Source organism: Cordyceps javanica, chromosome 7 (genome assembly GCF_051103115.1).
Source record: "Cordyceps javanica chromosome 7, complete sequence".
NCBI lineage: Eukaryota > Fungi > Ascomycota > Sordariomycetes > Hypocreales > Cordycipitaceae > Cordyceps > Cordyceps javanica.
The window spans coordinates 344,095-361,756 of NC_139301.1; the positions used below are offsets into that span (position 1 = coordinate 344,095).

A 17,662-nucleotide genomic window follows, 5' to 3' on the forward strand; every position below is an offset into this window, starting at 1 on the left:
TCCCCTATCCTGCTGTAAATGGCCTCTCGCATCGCCGCCACCGCGAAGCACCTCGTCCGCACCATGTCCACCGCCGCCCCCACCAAGTTTGAGTTCCTCGTCATCGTCCCCGACAAGCCGGGCACGCTGCAGAAGCGCCTCGAGGTTCGCGCGTGCGTTTCCCCTCTCGCCCCGACTTCCTCTCTTTACTTGCTACGGGCCATCCGCTGACTGCCCTTCACTATAGCGCGCACCTAGCAAACGTCAAGCCCTATGCCGACAACGGGACGTACAAGATGGGAGGTGAGTTCTCGGCCATCGGCACTGTTTGCCGACCCTGGTTCAATGAGCAGCTTGCTAAGATTGGAGACGCACGCACCCAGGCGCCGTGCTTAACAGCGTCCCCAAGAGCGCGGACCCAACCACGTTTGATTTCCACGGCAGCTCCTTCGTCGCTCTGGCTGAGTCCAAGGAGGAGGTGCTCGAGCAGCTCAAGGACGACATTTACGTGACCAGCGGCGTTTGGGATCTCGAGAAGATCCAGATTTTCCCCTTCATCTGCGCCTTCCGTTCTGCCAAGGAGTAGAATAGGCCGCCGCACACCATGTATCATAAGACGAATCTAGCACCAAAATGGAGTTGTGTCTTATTATTCCAGAAATTGCCTAGACGAATTGAAACCCCGGCTATTGCGATACGACAAAAACACTAGTCGAGCGCTTTCTCCTCCATACTAAAAGGAACAAAAAAGGTGCCACGAGTACGGCGAATTGTAGCTAGCCTGCCGTACTCCCATTGCTGGATAGACTCCCCAAGTCTTAAAAACAGTTTCTGTGACTTTTGGTACAATCCCATTAAGGTCTGTCCAAAGTAAGATAGCTGTCCTCGTCGCAAAGCTAGAGAAAGCTCTGCCACGGGAGCAAAAAAATTGGCATTCCGCAAAATAAACAAAAATTGTGGTAGTAGAAGAGCCAAAAGGAAACCAACGTCGCTCAAGCTTAATAAAGGCATCCACTACGCACTGCTGGCAATGTCTTCGTCGGCAGCCACTCGCAAGTCGTAGTTCAAGTCAAAACACTCAGCAAGCAGCTCTGAAACACTGCTTTGTCCCTCAGGAATATCGCCATTGACGACGAATTTGCCATCTACCCGCATATTATCCAGGGAGGCGAGCTGCCAGTTGTTAGTCACCATGTGTAGTCGGGCTAGAGTCACGGCAAAACCAACCTTCATGCTGTAAGGGTACAGTTCCCTAACAGATGACACGCCGCCGTTGTCCTTGACTTCGATCAGGCAGCGCTTCAGCGTCTGAAGCTGGTTGTAAATGGGCAAGAGTGCCTCGGAGACCGGCTCCGAGGAAAGGATGAAGGAGTAGATGTAGGCATAGCTTCGTCGAATGAGGTATAGCATGGTACGCTGAGTCCACAGGTCTGCAGGGCGGTCCTTTTCGTCGAAAAAGTTGCCATTTTGTCGGCTTTCGTCGATTTTATCGAGCTTGCGCTGGAAGTCGTACAGGTCCGTCTCGCGGAGCGACCAGGCTTGTGTGAGAGAGAGCTTCTCCAGCTCGTTGCGGATGCCAACAAGCGTGCGGTATGTTTCGCGGAAAGGTTCGGGGACGTCTCCTTTGCTGTAGAAACTGTTAGTTTAGCGGCAATTGTTCTTGACTGGGAATACATGCCGCTCAAGCACAATCTCGGACCAGCGAGAGCACTTGTCATAAACCTCTTGCATGGTAGCCGCCCCCGGTGATTCTGAGCCTGGAATGCAGAATTTGCCTCCGTTGTTCTTTTCGCCAATCTCGTGCAACTGCTTCTGCAGCTTCTGGACTTCGCTTGAGGAGAACTATACGCCGTTAGTCTCGGTCCCTCGCCGGCTTGAAACAAAGGCAAAGACTCACCTTGGACCTGGTATTGGCATAAGAAATAGAGCGAAGAATGGAAATCAGCTTTTCGTAGGTGGGGAGCGAAGCCTCGTCGAGGGCGCTCAAACGCTGCTGCAGCTTAGCTAGCGACGCAGTGCATCGCTCGACACGCTTCGACAAGAGTTCCAGGAGGTATGGTGAGTGCTGGGGCCCTGGCGTATCAGCGTTACCTGAACGGCTGATATTGGTCTGCAATTGCTCCAGGGTCGCTTTGAGGCTCTCGAGATCCTTGGCTGAGTACAGGTTGGCCTCGATGAGGTGGTCGAGCAGTCTCTTGATGGTTGACGTAAGCGCATATGTAGCGGGGGCTTCGTCGTTGCGGCCGATGGTGAGGTAGAAGAGCGACAGAAGCTGGAAGCAGCCTTCCAACACCTTGTCCACTAAAAGCAACTCGAGTCAGCATGTATATTTGTTGGTGATTCGTAGCGAGCCAGCGTTACCTCTATTCTCATCGGATGCGCCCGTCTCCGCGCGGATGGCGTTGAGTTCCTTGACTTGCGCAATGGTCTGGTCGTAAAGGGGAATAATATCTTGGCTGCGGATATATGTGGTTCTGTCCTGCTTGAGCAGGAGCAGCCGGTCACGAATCTCAGTGAGTCGCTGGAGGATGGCGAGCTCGCGGGCATCGCGCGGCATAGGTATCGCGGGGGTTTCCATTTTTCTTTTTGCGATGGGAGCAGCTGGTTGCTGATGCGGGTACCTATAATTGCGTATGCATAAAAGTCACAGCCGAATAGGCGGTTAGGACAAGACTAGAGGTGTGTTGGTTTGTCGACGAGTCAAGAGACCAGATGATGTTGAAAGAAGGATCTGGAAACGGTTCCTGCGTTTGCGAGGGTGGAGGGTGGCGTGGGGTAAAGTAGGCAGTTGATTGTCTGGGGACGGCGGAGGGGCAGGGCGAGTCTAGCGCGACGTCGTTTAGGTATTCGGGTCGGGCTGCCCGAGATTAATGCAACTAAGAACCGGTCAAGAACAAAGGTTGAGAATTGGGAGTGTGTTGCCGAGATGTGCAGATGCGCCTAATAAGCGGCCTTGTTGAGCGGAAACCAATGTACGCAGTCTAGAGGAATTACTGGCGCAAGCAGCGGATGATGCAGCTTTGGGCCGCAGATGTCGCTGCTGCGGCGGGGGTAACTAGGCAGATAGTGGAGCGAGCTCTACAGCTGCCCCTGCAACTATGTTTGACTGCAATGCAGCGGTCAACTGCTCCGCAGACTTCCAAAAAAAGAGCAATCAATAAAACACTTCGAAACCATAAAAATTATGATAGCATAGAGAGGCTTATCACTCGAGGTCTGAAAGCGCATTGAACTCTATATGGGACGCGCGGGTTCGCTTCCTTGGCTGCTTGGCTGCTTGGTCTCTGCGCTGCAAGCATCATCATGCATTCATGCACCCACTAGAGACCCAGTTTTTGTAAAACTATCATTGCTGATTGGTTTATCCATGCTGACCAATAAACTACATTTATTCACCGAGAGCGGAGACTCATATATTCAATGCAGCCGAGCCACAGACTGGAGATACGCACTAGCCACATTCATGATGCCCGCCTGTGGCTTCCGCTCGGCACTACGGAAAAACTATTGTTACCTCCCCCACTTTTAGGTCTTGAAGCCCTTCCAGTGGGAATTTCGCCCTTGTACCTAGCGAATTTTCTTGTGGCCCTAGCCCGCTTACAGGCGAGGAAGCCACGACCACTTTCAACCCACCAACGGATTTGCGCCTTTGGAACATTGAAACTTCCTTTCCCACGTTCAACTACACATCACCACAACCAACCGTCACAATGTCCACCTCCGAGCTCGCTTCTTCCTATGCGGCCCTCATCCTTGCCGACGATGGCATCGAGATCACCGTATGTTTCTGACATGTTTGCAAAAGCCATGGTTTTGCTGTTCTGGGCTCGGCATTTTATTGTCAATGTGAATCGGAGAATAAAGACGGCGCGGCCAAGAAATTTCAGACCGGAGACCAGACTACGGCGAAACGACACTGCCTGACGGTCGATATATAACCTTTCGTACTGGTCTGATCGAATTGATAGCCCATGGTCGATTCATGGCCCCGTCTTTTTTCGTCATCCGATGCATATGCGACACGAACTTTGCAGCCACGAACACAGCCAGGTGCCTCAGCTTCACGAGCCCTATACTAACTTCTCCAGGCCGACAAGCTCCAGGCTCTGATCAAGGCCGCCAACGTCGAGGTTGAGCCCATCTGGACCTCCATCTTCGCCAAGGTACGACCCGCCCGATGACCCCGCGTCACACTGGAAGCGCAAGCGCACTCTGAGCGACGAACAACGAACACGGACGCTGACTGGCTTTACTGTACAGGCTCTTGAGGGCAAGGACGTCAAGGATCTCCTTGTCAACGTCGGCTCTGGTGGCGGTGCCGCCCCTGCTGCCGGTGGCGCTGCCGCTGCCGCCGGTGGTGCCGCTGAGGCTCCCGCTGAGGAGGCCAAGGAGGAGGGTAAGAGATGCTCCGACTGCGCAGATTACTCTGGGAATAATGCTAACAAGTGTCACTTATAGAGAAGGAAGAGTCCGACGAGGATATGGGTTTCGGTCTGTTCGACTAAAGAACCAAACAAAAACCTACAACAAAAAAGCCTACGACGAACTGTTTTCTTTGCTTCCTTTTGTAAACTTTTTCCACTGCATGGCTTCGGCACCACGAGAAATCACCATTTTCGAATCGATCATACAGGTTTTTGGGAAAAGAGGGCACGACATATCCTGCGGGGCCTTGGGCAAAGTAGCTTTCTTCCATATGATAATGCGATGAAATGCTTCCTTTGAAAGAAACGTTTTTTAATGGAGTTATTTACGCGCGGGGTTAGAGAGAATATCAATGAAGCAGAGTTGGTCTGTTTTTCTTTGACACGAAAAAAAAAAACAATGGCTCTGCAAATCTAAAAGAAAAAAAAAGTGAAGACAACCCAGGATATTGCCAAACCTCTCGAAACCGTGATGTGCGATGATGTCATGGGTCAAGTTTTTCCTGTTTTCCTTTCATTCTCTCATGGTAGAGGACATTGCATTGTCGATGGAAAACGCACCTGTCTGCCCACTGTCAAGCGGCAGACATCCAAGTGCAACCGCCTCGTTGCCTGCTGCCTTTCTTGCTAACTTTGACCTGTTTCCTTCCTTGCCCGCGCTTTTCCGCCAACTCCGCATACGACGCAAGACTATCAAAAAAAAATATATCGTTTGTGATGTCAAAGCACATGTAAACTACTACGCCCTTGTCCATTCTAACTTGCACTCCCAACCTCCCTCGATGTGTTTTCAACTCTCCCAACGCCTGGACAACATGCTTTGCTATAAAAAGAAAGATCCGAATACAGCCTGATCAACACAACAGGCACATGGAAAGAACAATCGTCTATCTCACAATGAGAGCCGCGTTGGGGACAAGGCCGGCCTCCTTGAGCGTCTTGGACATGTCAATGTCGCCCTGGAACGTCTGACGGGGAAACGTGGTGGAGAAGCTGCTGACGGCGGTGCCAGTCTCGCTCTGTACGGCCTGGGCGAGCTCGAACAGGGTCGTCTCGGCGGGCAGCGTCTTTGTGATATTGCCGGCGGGTGTCTGCAGGCGCAGACGGGCCTCGGCGTGGTTGGCCTTTGGCTTGGCCGGCGGCGGCGCCGTGGCGGCGGCGGCGGCGGCGTCCGGCGCTCTGCCCTCGCGGGTGGCCTTGGCTTCTTCGGCTTTGCGCTTGCGCTCGGCCTTGTCTGCTTCAATCTTGGCCTTGATGCGCTTCTTAGCCTCGATGTCATCGAGCTTCTCCTGGCGCTTGCGGGCGGCTTCCTTGATCTGTTCCTTGCGCTGCAGCTCCTCCTTTGCTTCCTGAGATTCTTTTGTAGATTTTTGGCGAATTTTCTGATCAGATAAAAAGAAGAAGTTTTTTTCTCCGGTCAGCCATGTGTGCACCTGTGATGAGAACAGGTTGCGCTGCTAATTTTGGTCGTGTCCTCTTACCTCGTTCCGCTTCTGGTCTTCCTTGTCTTGAATTGCCTGGTTGGCGCGCTTGGATTGCAACCGCTCTCGTAATTCCTGTAGCCTTGCCTTTTTCTCTTCCTCGGTCAGGGGGGCTATTTCCTCTGTGGATTCGGAAAAGTCGGTATGTTCGCTGTCGAGGTTGGGCAGGTTGTCAGCAACACGAGGGGCCACACATTCAAAAATACGGCGCGCATGGGAAGGGCGATGGGGACTTGCGTTTTGCTGGCGTGGAAGCTGGCCAGATCCGGATTCCTGAACTTCTTGCCGCACTCGTTGCAGACCAAAGACTTTGCTGTGCCCGTCTCTAGCGCCGCAATCTGGGCTTTGGTATCATTGTCGTCGTCGTCGTCCTCTGCATCATCGGCGGTCTTGGCAGCTTCGGCTTGGATTTCCTCCATTGGCTTGTCTTGGTTATCCTCGAGCCATTGCAGAGCACCCTGGACTGCATTGCGTGGCATGTTAGCTTCTTATCGTCGAATGGACATGGCAAGGGCCACATGGAGAAGAGGCTAGCGTACGTCCTCCAGACTTTTTGACGGCAATCTCGGCACGGGCCTTGTCAAAGCCCATTTCTAGCAGCTGGTCCAGATCGGAGGGCATTGTGACGTGTATTTGTCGGTGCGGATGAGGTGGTGTTTTGGTGAGTCGAGCAAACGAAGCTGTCGAGGGTCGTCAAGTAGTGGGGTAAGAGAAGTCAAGGTGAAAGTAGACTGGCGGAGAGGGGCCCAGTGACGTTGTGCGGAGTGCTGCGCTTGCACGAGGTCACTCTAAATACTCAGTAGGTACCTAGGTAGGTAGTCAGGTACCTAGGTACTGAGTAACCAGGGGTTGGTTGGCAGCGCAGTGACGAAAACCCACCAAGTGCTTGATGCTGGGTAAAAGGTGCATTATCAATAAAGCTCCAAGTACAATCCGAGTCCTTGGGGACATGCTGTGTTTGCTGTGGTCCTTTATCTATATGCAAGTTGACTCCCACGGCACTTTGTGCTATATATCAGGAGAGGAGCCATTGCAAGAAAGAAATAATGATGGGGTGAATTCTTTTGTAAGCCCCTGTGTAAATTATCTTCTTCCATTTTTCTTCCTTTTCAAAAATAAAACAATTTTCTCATCAGTACCGGCCAGTTGCCAGTTGCTAGCTGCCAGCCAATGCAGCAGGCAGGAATGCCCTCTATTGTACTCCGTAAGTAGACTGTAATGGTGGTTTCGGCTGATAAATGCATATACTTAGGTAGTAGGCACGGTAGGGACTCTAAAGGTACCTAGTAGGCCAAGACAATGCTGCCCAAGGCGTGAAAAAACAGGGCTGTACCACCTGCAGGCTGCACCGCATTATACAAGCACAGGGAATGCGGACCTTGCTCTGCAACCAATGGACTTGGAAACATGTGATGAGGTCACCACTGGACGCGGTAACTTAGTACCTACCTAGGCAAAGTACCTACTTAAGCAGATACAAAGTAGCGATGGCCTCGGGAAGTGAATAAAGTTGAAAACGAATATACAGAGCAATATAATGAAGAAGACGTGAGCCACTTGAATATTATAAAGATGAGTCTGTACATTTCAGTAATAGCGAGAGAAGTGAATTTAGAAAAAGAAAATTGCCAAAAGAAAGGAACCTGTTTTTATTTTCCGTGCAGTTTGCCGTGACAAGCTCAACTACTTGTCTCGTCGCTGGTCAGGTACTTGTTCCTTGGTAGCTGCCAAGGTAAGTAGGTACTTAGCTAAGTACCTAAGTAAGTACTTACTTAGAAAGGTACCCAAGAAAGTTCCAGCCGAGCGCCGTCCAGCAAGGCCACTGTGGCGGACACTACTTAGGTACTTGCAGATGCTCGGCTACCTTGTTTGCCTCTATACAACCTCACTCAGGTACCCAGCACTACATAAAATCAAATAGACCACGGTGCCGATAAAAGCAAGGTAGGTGGGCAAGTAGGCGTAGGTACGGAGTAGATGCCATAGCAAGGCCAGTTGGGTACCCAAGAGACCACCACCAGGGCAGCTGCGACGTGTTGGATTGCTATTTGCTTCGTCTTTGACGTCCCCCAAGGCCAAAAAGACGCTCCGAGGTCCCTCCACCCTCACTCACTCACAGACGGGGCCACTGTACTCCGTACTTGTTGGTAGCTTCTCTCAAACCCCAGCTCTTCTTCCTCTTCCCCCCCCCCCCCCCTCCTCCTCCCTCCCGTTCCCTCTTACCCTCCCGAGACTGTCATCGTATATTTCTGAAATTCTTTTCCCCGCTTACTATTGCTTCGTTGCAGTTTCTCCCGCATTTTTCGTCTTTGCTTCTGCTACCGCGAACCCACACGAGTGTCGTATCCGCCCTCCACCTACCACATACTAACTAACTTACCTGCCTTTGCTACCCTGCCTTCGGCCACGCTACGCCCACCACCCCGGCTAACTACCTACCTGCCTACCTCTCTTTGTCCTCGGCCGTTTCGTCATCCGCTTCCAACATATTGCATCACAACCAGATCAAACCGCCCATCATGTCCATCGATGTCGAGCCCCTCGAGCTGAACTTTCGGCGTACGGTACTTCCCATCATTCTACTTTTTGCTTTGCCCGGTCGACGCCATGCTAACGTCACCCGCTGCCCTCAGGCCCCTTTACCGTCGAGGTGTCGCAGACACTCACCATCAGGAATACCAGCGCCGCGCCATTGGCTTTCAAGGTACGCCTCTTCATTGCGCATCCCGCCAGATGTTTGCAGCTGCTTGTTCCCGCTCTTCTCAATCCCTTGGATGCTGACAACGGTGCCTTGCAGGTGAAAACCACTGCTCCCAGACAGTACGCCGCCGCCGACCCCCTCCTTTGCGACACGCCTATTCCCCCGGTTAACATGCGTTTAGATACTGCGTTCGACCCAATGCCGGCCGCATTGAGCCTGGCCAATCTTTCGATGTCTCTGGTACGTGCGACGACGGCGCATGTCCCCTTCTTGTTCTGTGCTCATACTGACGTGCCGCAACAGTCCTCCTCCAGGCCATGAAGGCCGACCCTACCCCCGACACCAAGTGCCGTGACAAATTCCTCGTCCAGTCCGCTCCTATTACTAGCGATAAAGAGTTCAATAGCATCGCCGATGTGGTGAGTGCCGTCTACCACGCCGCAAGAGACCGACTGTGGCCCGCTAATCAGACTCAGCTTGACAACACAGAAAAGGGCCTGAAGCAGGAGAGAAAGATTCGCGTCAACTGGCTTCCTGCGCACGGCGAAGCCGAACCGAATGCCACCCTCATGACACCTAACAAGAAGCTCAGCAACGGCGTAGGTTACTTGACTCATCCTCGACCTGTTTGATTACGGTGCTGACCACGTCCCTCCAGAATTCGGACACTCCCGACGTTTCCCACAACTTCTCCTCGCCCAGTGCTGGCGCTCCCCCCCCATACGAAGATGACGCTTCCGCCGTCGACGCCGACGAAAAGGCTCCCATAGACACCCCCGCTGCCCTGGTCAGCCGCGCCGTCCCCGCCGTCAAGGACGCCGCCAACGAGACACTGGAGACGGTCAAGGCCAAATTGGCCGCTGCGCAGGCAGAGATTGCCAGCTACAGGGACAGCGGCCTACGCCAACGCAACGTCAAGAGTGGCCAGAACGAGAAGGTCCCCGCAGGTGAGCTAGCGCAAGCAACCAAGCAAAGTGCCGACGGTGTCTCGGTTCAGGTTGTGGCCATTTTGTGTCTCTTGAGCTTCCTACTGGCATACTTTTTCTTTTGAGCAAACTCGCTCCGATTTTATGATTTAAAAAGCATTTGGCTAGAGAAGAAGAGCGAGAGTAAGAAGGAGAAGAAGGAAAAGAAGAAGAAGAGAAGATGAAAGGCCAAGAAAGCGTAAGAGCGAAAAAAGCGAAAGAAAGCGAAAGGACTTGTTGCAGAACTTTGTATTGTTTGCCGTTTTTTCCTTCCTTTTCCTCCTTGGCCAGAATTGCACATTACTGGAAAACTTGCAAAAGAAGAAATTCGGGTTTTTGCATTTAGCCAAGGCTGCGCGTCAAGCAAAAAGCGGGAGACCCAGGCTGCAGCTGTTGAGGAAAGGACAGTAGTGAAGGCAAGGAAGTCTTCACGACAATGATGACGTGTGAGTGTTTGAGATGCTACATTTTTTGACCCAAGTCAACTCTGTGGCTCTGTGTGGTCTGTTTTGGTCTGCTTTTTTTTCTCTTTATTCTCTCTCTGTGTCCTTTGTTTTCTTCTTCCCTGCCCCTTTTTGTCATGTTCCATTGTATTATCCGTATGAAGCTAGTTTCTATGTAATTGTCACGACACAAGATAACGTCGACGCTCTGGAAATCCCCCAACTCGCCGTGATGATGTTTGTGCAGGCATTTTTTTGTACTGATTCCGCCTGTACTGATCTTGCATGACCTGATTGGAACCGTGTTTCTGGTGGGGATACTCTGAAAAGATTACCTCGTCAACAAATGGTCCGTCATATATAATCAAATTCCATGATTTGTATTGTTCCTATTAATTTTTGAATCATAGACCATATACTCATGGTACTCAGGAAAAAGGATTAAAAAGCTCTAAACGCACCATTACTCGACGAGCAAAAACAAAAAAGAACAGCTCATTTCATGACATGTTGCCTGCAGCAAAAAAAAAAAAAGACACGGCGAAAAAAAAAAACAGAAAAAGAATGAACTTTTTTTTATAGGCAAAGAGTCTTTCAACAGGCAAGCAACTGCTCTAGGCTTGAATTTCACTCTCCTTCCAGCTCACAGCACCGCCGACAACACGGCCGCCGTTTTGACGCTTGACACGGCAGTTCATGCCGACGCTATCATCCCAGATGAAGCGCCAGATGGCGTATACCCAGCTCTCATGACGGGGCAGGTCATCGTAAAACTCGCTGGCGATGCGGTTGACCTTGTGCAGACGCGTCCACGGGATGGCGGGGAAGTCGTGGTGCTCGTTGTGCAGACCGACGTTGTAGGTAACCCAGTTGAGGGGCCCGTAATAGGAAAAGGTCTCGGGAACAGGGACTCTGTTTGCCGGGTCGCGCTGCGTGGGCGTGACCGTCTCGTACACGTAGTGCTCGGCGATGAAGTGGCCGGCCACGGGATGCAGGCTGCCGGCCAAAAAAGACGAGAGCACCAGGTAGAGTAGCGCCTTGGCCGACGTGAAGTGGACGAGAACGACGTCAAAGGCGACCTGCACGGCAATGTTGAGGGCGTGAATGCGCGTAAGGGGAATGCGATAGACGGTCATCGGCCGGATGGCGTAGAAGAAGATTTGAAAGGTGCAGAAGAAGGCCTTGCCAAAGATGGAGTCGAGGAAGAAGGCTTCGAGGGCGGTGGGCAGATCGGTATCGAGGCCGTCGACGCCGAGAGACTTGTGGTGCGTTAGGTGATAAGGCTAAAGCTGACGGTTAGCTTGCGAGCATTGGAGGGGAGCATGTCTGCGCTCGAGGCAGCAATGGGGTCGTACTCGGAAGGAAGCGCTGTAGGGGATGCCGATGGGCAGGTTGGCAAAGATGGCGAGGAGGCGGTTCGCCAAGCCATTCTTGAAGGCGAGGTTGTGGGAGATTTCGTGGATGGCAAGGAAGAGGTTCTGGTTGGCGGTGGCACCGATGACATAGGCAATGGCCCAGAACTTCAAGGACCAAAAGGGCGTCGATTGCAGGTAGACGGCGAGGGAGACCTGGAGCGCGACGACGGCGGTGACGAGGTATTTGGTGAGGGGCTCGGGGCCACAGAGCTTTGTGATCTGGCCGGGGTTAGTATTGTCGTCTGATGGCAGGGCAAGCAGTCGATGCGGCAGGTATGGTTATGTGGCTTTCAGGATCGTACCTCGGGATGCTTCTTGATAATCTCAAGACGTCTCGTCCGATGCGGCTCTTCGGTGTATGTCCAGAAAAAGTCCTTGGGGCCATTGGCGTCCGTCTTGGTGTAGGCATCGGGCTTCAGTTGCATCTGCTTCTCGGACTTGTTACCAGCAGCTGTTTTAGACATTGTCCTCGTTGATACGGCCATTGTGGTTGTGAGGAAAGTCGCAGGGCTTGCGAGTTTGAAGGGTCGTCGTATTTTGTTGAAGGGGGGTGACTAAGGTAGGTAGGTCCCTTAGTAGGCAGTAGGCGAGAGAAGTAGCTCTATTTGCTAATTTTAGCTCCAAGCCAGGAAACGTTAAAAGCTGATGGCGGGAGCCGGGGAGTTGGAGGCCAGGGCGGAATGGCAGTAGGATACGCGGTAAGAAGATTTATAAGGATTGGCTTTTTTGCTTTGCTAGAATAGCAGAATACAAGATATATGATGGATGGGAAACGATTGGGGTGGTGGAGGTGGTTGAGGGCTAGGGATGAAAAAGGAGGAATAAAGTGGTCAAGTACAGGTCAGAGAGGCGGCTGTGCTGCAAGTACTGACTGGTGGGTGGCCTACATGCCTAATAAGGTACTTGAATACTTACTGTTAGTGGCCCCTTGGTAGGTCAAGTAAGGTTAGTAGGTACGGAGTACGGAGTACCTGACTGGCTGTGGTGCTTGGACAGCTGCGAGAAGAAGGTTGATGGGAATTTCAGGGACGTTCAAGGATAGGGAAGGTAGTTCACTTAAGTTGTACGGAGTACTTATGTTATCTTGGTTAGACAGGCATATAAGTAGGTAGGTGCCTAAGTAAGTAGGTACTACTTAACTTACAGTAGGTGGCAACAAGTGTAGGGAAGTAGAGAGAGAACAGGACACTTTCCTCCTTCATTACTGTCATAATGTTAGGAAGGAGTGCCCGTCAGTTCCTTCCTCTCACTAGCTACCTAGGTAGTAGACCCTCGACGATGGAGTTTCCCAAATTTGTCCACTATCATGACTTTTACAAGAAAAATATGAAGAGCAGCAGTAGCAACAGCAACAGCACCACCGCCATCACCACACACCGCCATCACCTGCAGCAGGAGTAGAAGCAGCAGCAACAACACAGACCATGCTCCCCGTCGTCGTCACCCTCTTCATCAGCCTCCTCTTCATCGGCCTCCTTGGGTGGCTTTCTAGGTGGTACGAACACGTTCTCCGGGTTGAGCAGATCAAGTTAAAAGGCCGCCTCAAAGAAGCCCTGGCCGAGTACCGTGCTGGCCTCGACGAGAAAGCGGCAACCCGGGCCTTTGAACGCGACCAGGAAAAGTTGTTGTGGCAGAACGCGTTGCCAATACTCCGTAGAGAGGAGGAACCCAAGTACTTACAGTGGCAGAGTGCGTCCAAGTAACCTCAAATCATTGAGCCACTGAACTGAACTGGATAATAGGAAAGTAACGAGCCACTCGAGCCACTGGACCACACATTACTTACTCCGTACTTATTATTACAAGTTCAATCCCCAAAGTGGCGTCTTTTTTCCGCACAATGGCTCTGTACGTTGCTCCACCGTTCGAGGAGCACAGGGATCGGTGGGGCCATCTACAGCGGGGGATGGTGCTGTATCGCTCTACTCTCTCTCTCTCTTTGCTGGCCGTGGCTGGAGCATGGGGGAAGACATCTGCTCATTCGGCATCTGACGCTCCGAATCACTAGCACCAGAGTACGTACATTGGACTGGCAGATTTGTTTTGTTGGGAACTGTTTTTCTTTTTCTTCATTTTTTCATTTTTCCCTTTTTGCTTTTTTTTCAGTCTGTCAAGCGACAAGGGCGCTTTGATCAAGTGCCCGTCCCAGCGCAACATGGCAGACAAGGGATACCTTCAAGTCATCCACCTAGGTAGCTACGGCTCAAGAACATGACCGGGACAGGAAATTTTGGCAAATACTAGGTAGTTAGCCCAAATCATATGCCCTCTACTACCTTGCTTCCCTCGAGCTCTCTTACATTCGTCATCTACGTCATAGCATGGGAAACAAAGCTGGGGGTACCGAAAATGGTCCCTGATGTATTCAAATCTGGCATCGGCCCCGGTCTAGGCCTTGGGATCGTATACGCTGCAGCCCACTGCCGCTCGTTTTTCTGGTAGCCATACGGCTTCCATGGCACCTAGTGTTCAGTATTCGCAATCATCCGAGTACGTCCCCTCATAATAATGACAACGCGCAACCAAGATATGCAACCAAGATATGCACAAACAATGCAATATGTAACCCGCACCGCTCCTTCCAAGCATGCTGCCTCACGAGCCGTTGCTGGCACACGAGAACACGCCGGGTACCTCGTGTGCCTCAAACGAGTCAATGATGCCCTGCACACTGGCATATGTTCCTACTGTCAGGAACATGATGCCAGTGAGAATGATGAGTACATTGAGGCCGTTGGAAAGCCAGTCGACAATCTTGTTCTCCTTCTTTCCATCTTCCCGGTCCACCTGCCGCATACGGAAATAGGCCACACCCCAAAAGATGAAGCCGAACCAGCTGTCAAACAACGAAGACATAACCGACAGAACTGCATTGTGCCGTTAGTCCCTGGTCCAAGCCATTTTCTCGTTTTTTTCATGAAGTGGGGGAACTTACGTGATGAAAAGAAGGGAATCACCTGCGAGATCAAGAATGCCGCGATCCAAGTAATGAGCAGAATACCAGCCCATGAGCCCCATCCAACAACAGTGTGGTCGTTCAGATGGCGAGAATTGCGGAATAGGCGGAAGAATACGAATCGGCACGTCACCGACGCATACAGACAGCCGAGGAAAATGAGGGTAGGGATCATGAACGAAAACGAAATCTTCTTGTACAGGTCCTGTAGAGACCCAAAGGCCGGCGCAGTCATGTAGTTGTTTCCAACAAACACATACATGACTCCACCAACGACGCAGAATACAATGATCTCAGCAATCGTGCAAGCCCAAAGCGACTTAGGAAACTCGCTAGAAAGAAAAAGAAAAGGAAGGAAACGTTAGCGTCATGCAATCAGCACACCAGTCGACAGCATGTTGGACTCACCGAGGGTCGCGCATTTCCGCAATGAAACTAGGGAGGGTAATCTGTCCAATAAAGGTGTAGCTGATATTGAGGAAAGCTGCCATGCCTTGAACGAAGGTGACGCTTGCATTGGGGAACAGATCGTACACGACATCACCGCTGCCAGCCTTTGCAGGTGGACCGCTTTGGATGCCTGCAAAGATGGCTGCCAGGAGAACGGAAATAAAGGTAAAGGCTGCAGACGCAGTGCCAAGCTTGGACATCATTTCAAACGTGCGAGGGAGGGATCCGATCCAGCAGATAAACGTCACCAGGATCGAGAATTCCACCGTTCGGCATCCGCCAATCGTGTCGCTCTCCGTCATGGTGTTGAGGTACTTGGCACCCACAAGAACGTGAAGGCCTTGGATAAAGGTGTTGTTGAGGATGAACATGATGGCCGTTCCCCACCATGCCCATTTCTTGCCCCAAAATAGAGTCTGACCCAAGTCGCACACATCACGGATCTCTGGGTGGCGCAGACAAAACTTCCACATAATCAGACTCGTGTACAAAACCAGTGCGGCAACCACGACCGTCAAGATAAGTCCGGGAATTAGGCCCAGATAGCGGTACGACCACGGAAAACTCATAATGGCCAAGCAAATGTACTCGCTAAACAGTAGAGCCGCAGTTTTTTGCCAGGAGCATGTGCGATACTGAATGGCTGCACCATCCTCTGCTGCCAGTTGCCGGTCGAGAATCTCCGAGGCAGTTTCGAGATGATCAGTACTGTCGCTTTTCAGGTAGTCTGGCAAGGGCGCAATGCGCGAGCCAACGACGACATCTTTACCACCAAAGATGGAGGCCCATCTAGATGAGCCGGTTGTTATGGCTGTGTTGGTAGCCTCGAGGTCCGGGGGGGAGGACGCTTTCAACGACTTTTCAGACATTTGAAATGCTATTATCCGTCGTCTCGTTTGGTTCGGATGCTTGCTTGGCGGGGTATGTGCGAGCTGGAGCGGCCGCAAAGCAACTAATAGATTCGGAGCATTCGCGACTTTTGTGAACCAAGGACAGCGGCGTCGCGGAACTACTTGGTAGAATCTCAAGAGGCGAAAGAGTGAAGAACGATAAAGATGTTGCTCGTCTGCATGCGCAGTGGTATTCTAACTGCGAGATGCACTAATACCGACCGATTGACCCAGAGTTGTGTGGTGAGACCGTAAGCGGTTCTGCAAAGGGCGCTGGGAATGAAAACGGAATGGCGAGACAACAAGACCACGATGTCTCAAGAACTGGGGCCACCCAAGTTTAAAAACAGTCTTCTCAACCGCCGACTGCATTCCACAGGCAGGAATCGCCGCCGTCTCACTCATTGTACATACAGCAAGAGTGCTGCAGCTAACCCCAGCAAGCGGCCCTTTGGCGGTTGACTAGGAAGGCTCTGGCCGCCCATTGAAGCAGCGAATAGTGTTGTCGCTGCGCAACGTAAAGGTTGCGATGACGTCTTGAGTGCCCCTGTAAATGCGCCCGAGGAACCCCCACAGTGGGCGGCGCCATGTGGATATAGCGGGCTGGCGTGGCTGCTGAGGCTTCGCAAAGTTTTCTATACAGTGCACCTGTTTCGCTGGTTTTGCTCCGAGTTGGTTTCTTGGCTGCGCCGCTGGTCAACTGAGTGCTGAGTTTGAACGCCTCGCCGAGTCGCTTCGTCCCGAAGGCGCTCTTGATGTGCCTGCTTGGCGATGCTGAGGCGGTGGCATGTTTCGCTTGCATCAAAGCCCACCGTGAAACTTGTGTAGTTCATGTCATAGTATTCGGCCGTTTTCTCAACATTGTCAGCGCAGCACAGTGCCAATTCTCTCCTGCCCTGCATGTCAGAAGTGGCGGCTGGGCGGCTCAGGCTAAGCAGGCCAGACAGGGACAGGCTGGCAAGCAGATACACACAAAGTTTAGTGAGATGCACAGGAGAGTAGCGCATGGCCAACTAGTGGATTAGCGGATCTGAGGCGAGCAGTGAGGCTGCACACGGCCGGCCCAATGGTCTTTTTCGGTTTCCCGTGTCGGCTAGGCCGGTGTCTGGTCGAATTCTAACGAGATGATGACATTAACTCTACATAGGCAGCGCTGCTGCAGCCCTTTCATTTGTCGATGTGATGGTGAGATGGAGAGCATGGAGAAGTACAATGGAGAAGTCCCCGTTATTTGAAAATTGAAATTTTGCTGCTGGCGGCTGGCAACTGGCAGCTGGCAGCTGGCGGCTGGCAAGCAAACAGAGCCTGAATTAATACTCAGCTGGCTTTTGGCAGACAGACGAGAAAGCGACCGATCATGAACAAGGGAGCAAATAAGCAACCAAAAACGAGAATCATGATACTATCGTAGTACAGCTGATGTTCGAAAGCCTGATTCGTCGTTTGTGCACCTCTTGCTGTCTTTTACCTTTACTAAGGTTTACCCATCCGAGTACCTTGCATGGCTTACCTGGCCCTCTAGATTCCTCCCGAACAAACGCAGGTTGGCTGCTAAGCCTCGATCAACAAGATACCAACCAGCGTCGACTTGGCAACTTGTCACGCTACCAAATTTCATGTGCTTGACCAACAGTCGTCATTATTCGGGACCGCCGTCGTCGCGTTCCATCACGCAATACGCAGTTTCTTATCAGCACCTATCAGCTTGATGCATCAGAGCCAACTTTCTGAACCATTAGCGCCGCAACACCAGAGCACGCCATAGTCTGGAGCGGTCGGCCGTCGGGGGCCGGGAGTCGGGATTCAGCTGCTTGACAGTTGGTTTTTCAAAGAAAAAAAAACCCTTCGTACCCAGGATCGTCGGTCATTTATGCCAGCGCCTGTGCGTTGGTGCGCGGCAGACTGCGGTGTCGCCATTTGGTACGGATACAGACCCTTGCTTTGGAACAAGGTTGTTG

The 17,662-nt window shown here is 51.9% G+C and overlaps 7 protein-coding genes across 7 annotated transcripts; 3 read left to right on the top strand and 4 right to left on the bottom strand.

Moving 5' to 3' along the window:
• Positions 1-18: 18 nt before the first annotated feature.
• V2A60_009630 (YciI family protein) lies at positions 19-565 on the top strand (the record flags this gene model as incomplete). Its single annotated transcript, XM_083260895.1, has 3 exons — positions 19-152; positions 227-282; positions 363-565. The coding sequence occupies 3 exons, from the start codon at positions 19-21 to the stop codon at positions 563-565; spliced, it is 393 nt and encodes a 130-aa protein (XP_083117021.1).
• Positions 566-993: 428 nt separating this feature from the next.
• Positions 994-2,557, bottom strand: V2A60_009631 (uncharacterized protein; the record flags this gene model as incomplete). The annotated part of the gene is made up of 5 exons (XM_083260896.1): positions 994-1,152; positions 1,207-1,606; positions 1,658-1,821; positions 1,877-2,280; positions 2,341-2,557. 5 exons carry the CDS (start codon positions 2,555-2,557, stop codon positions 994-996), a joined length of 1,344 nt encoding a protein of 447 aa, XP_083117022.1.
• A 1,132-nt stretch (positions 2,558-3,689) lies between these two features.
• Positions 3,690-4,484, top strand: V2A60_009632 (ribosomal protein P1; the record flags this gene model as incomplete). Its single annotated transcript, XM_083260897.1, has 4 exons — positions 3,690-3,758; positions 4,068-4,142; positions 4,240-4,375; positions 4,438-4,484. 4 exons carry the CDS (start codon positions 3,690-3,692, stop codon positions 4,482-4,484), a joined length of 327 nt encoding a protein of 108 aa, XP_083117023.1.
• Positions 4,485-5,290: 806 nt separating this feature from the next.
• On the bottom strand, positions 5,291-6,505 carry V2A60_009633 (ubiquitin-related domain-containing protein; the record flags this gene model as incomplete). The annotated part of the gene is made up of 4 exons (XM_083260898.1): positions 5,291-5,785; positions 5,885-6,035; positions 6,122-6,347; positions 6,424-6,505. The coding sequence occupies 4 exons, from the start codon at positions 6,503-6,505 to the stop codon at positions 5,291-5,293; spliced, it is 954 nt and encodes a 317-aa protein (XP_083117024.1).
• A 1,898-nt stretch (positions 6,506-8,403) lies between these two features.
• Positions 8,404-9,636, top strand: V2A60_009634 (PapD-like protein; the record flags this gene model as incomplete). The annotated part of the gene is made up of 7 exons (XM_083260899.1): positions 8,404-8,443; positions 8,518-8,588; positions 8,682-8,704; positions 8,767-8,825; positions 8,889-9,004; positions 9,062-9,184; positions 9,244-9,636. 7 exons carry the CDS (start codon positions 8,404-8,406, stop codon positions 9,634-9,636), a joined length of 825 nt encoding a protein of 274 aa, XP_083117025.1.
• Positions 9,637-10,607: 971 nt separating this feature from the next.
• On the bottom strand, positions 10,608-11,893 carry V2A60_009635 (fatty acid desaturase-domain-containing protein; the record flags this gene model as incomplete). Its single annotated transcript, XM_083260900.1, has 3 exons — positions 10,608-11,276; positions 11,349-11,627; positions 11,711-11,893. 3 exons carry the CDS (start codon positions 11,891-11,893, stop codon positions 10,608-10,610), a joined length of 1,131 nt encoding a protein of 376 aa, XP_083117026.1.
• Positions 11,894-14,003: 2,110 nt separating this feature from the next.
• Positions 14,004-15,683, bottom strand: V2A60_009636 (transmembrane amino acid transporter protein-domain-containing protein; the record flags this gene model as incomplete). Its single annotated transcript, XM_083260901.1, has 3 exons — positions 14,004-14,275; positions 14,344-14,696; positions 14,773-15,683. The coding sequence occupies 3 exons, from the start codon at positions 15,681-15,683 to the stop codon at positions 14,004-14,006; spliced, it is 1,536 nt and encodes a 511-aa protein (XP_083117027.1).
• Positions 15,684-17,662: the final 1,979 nt, after the last annotated feature.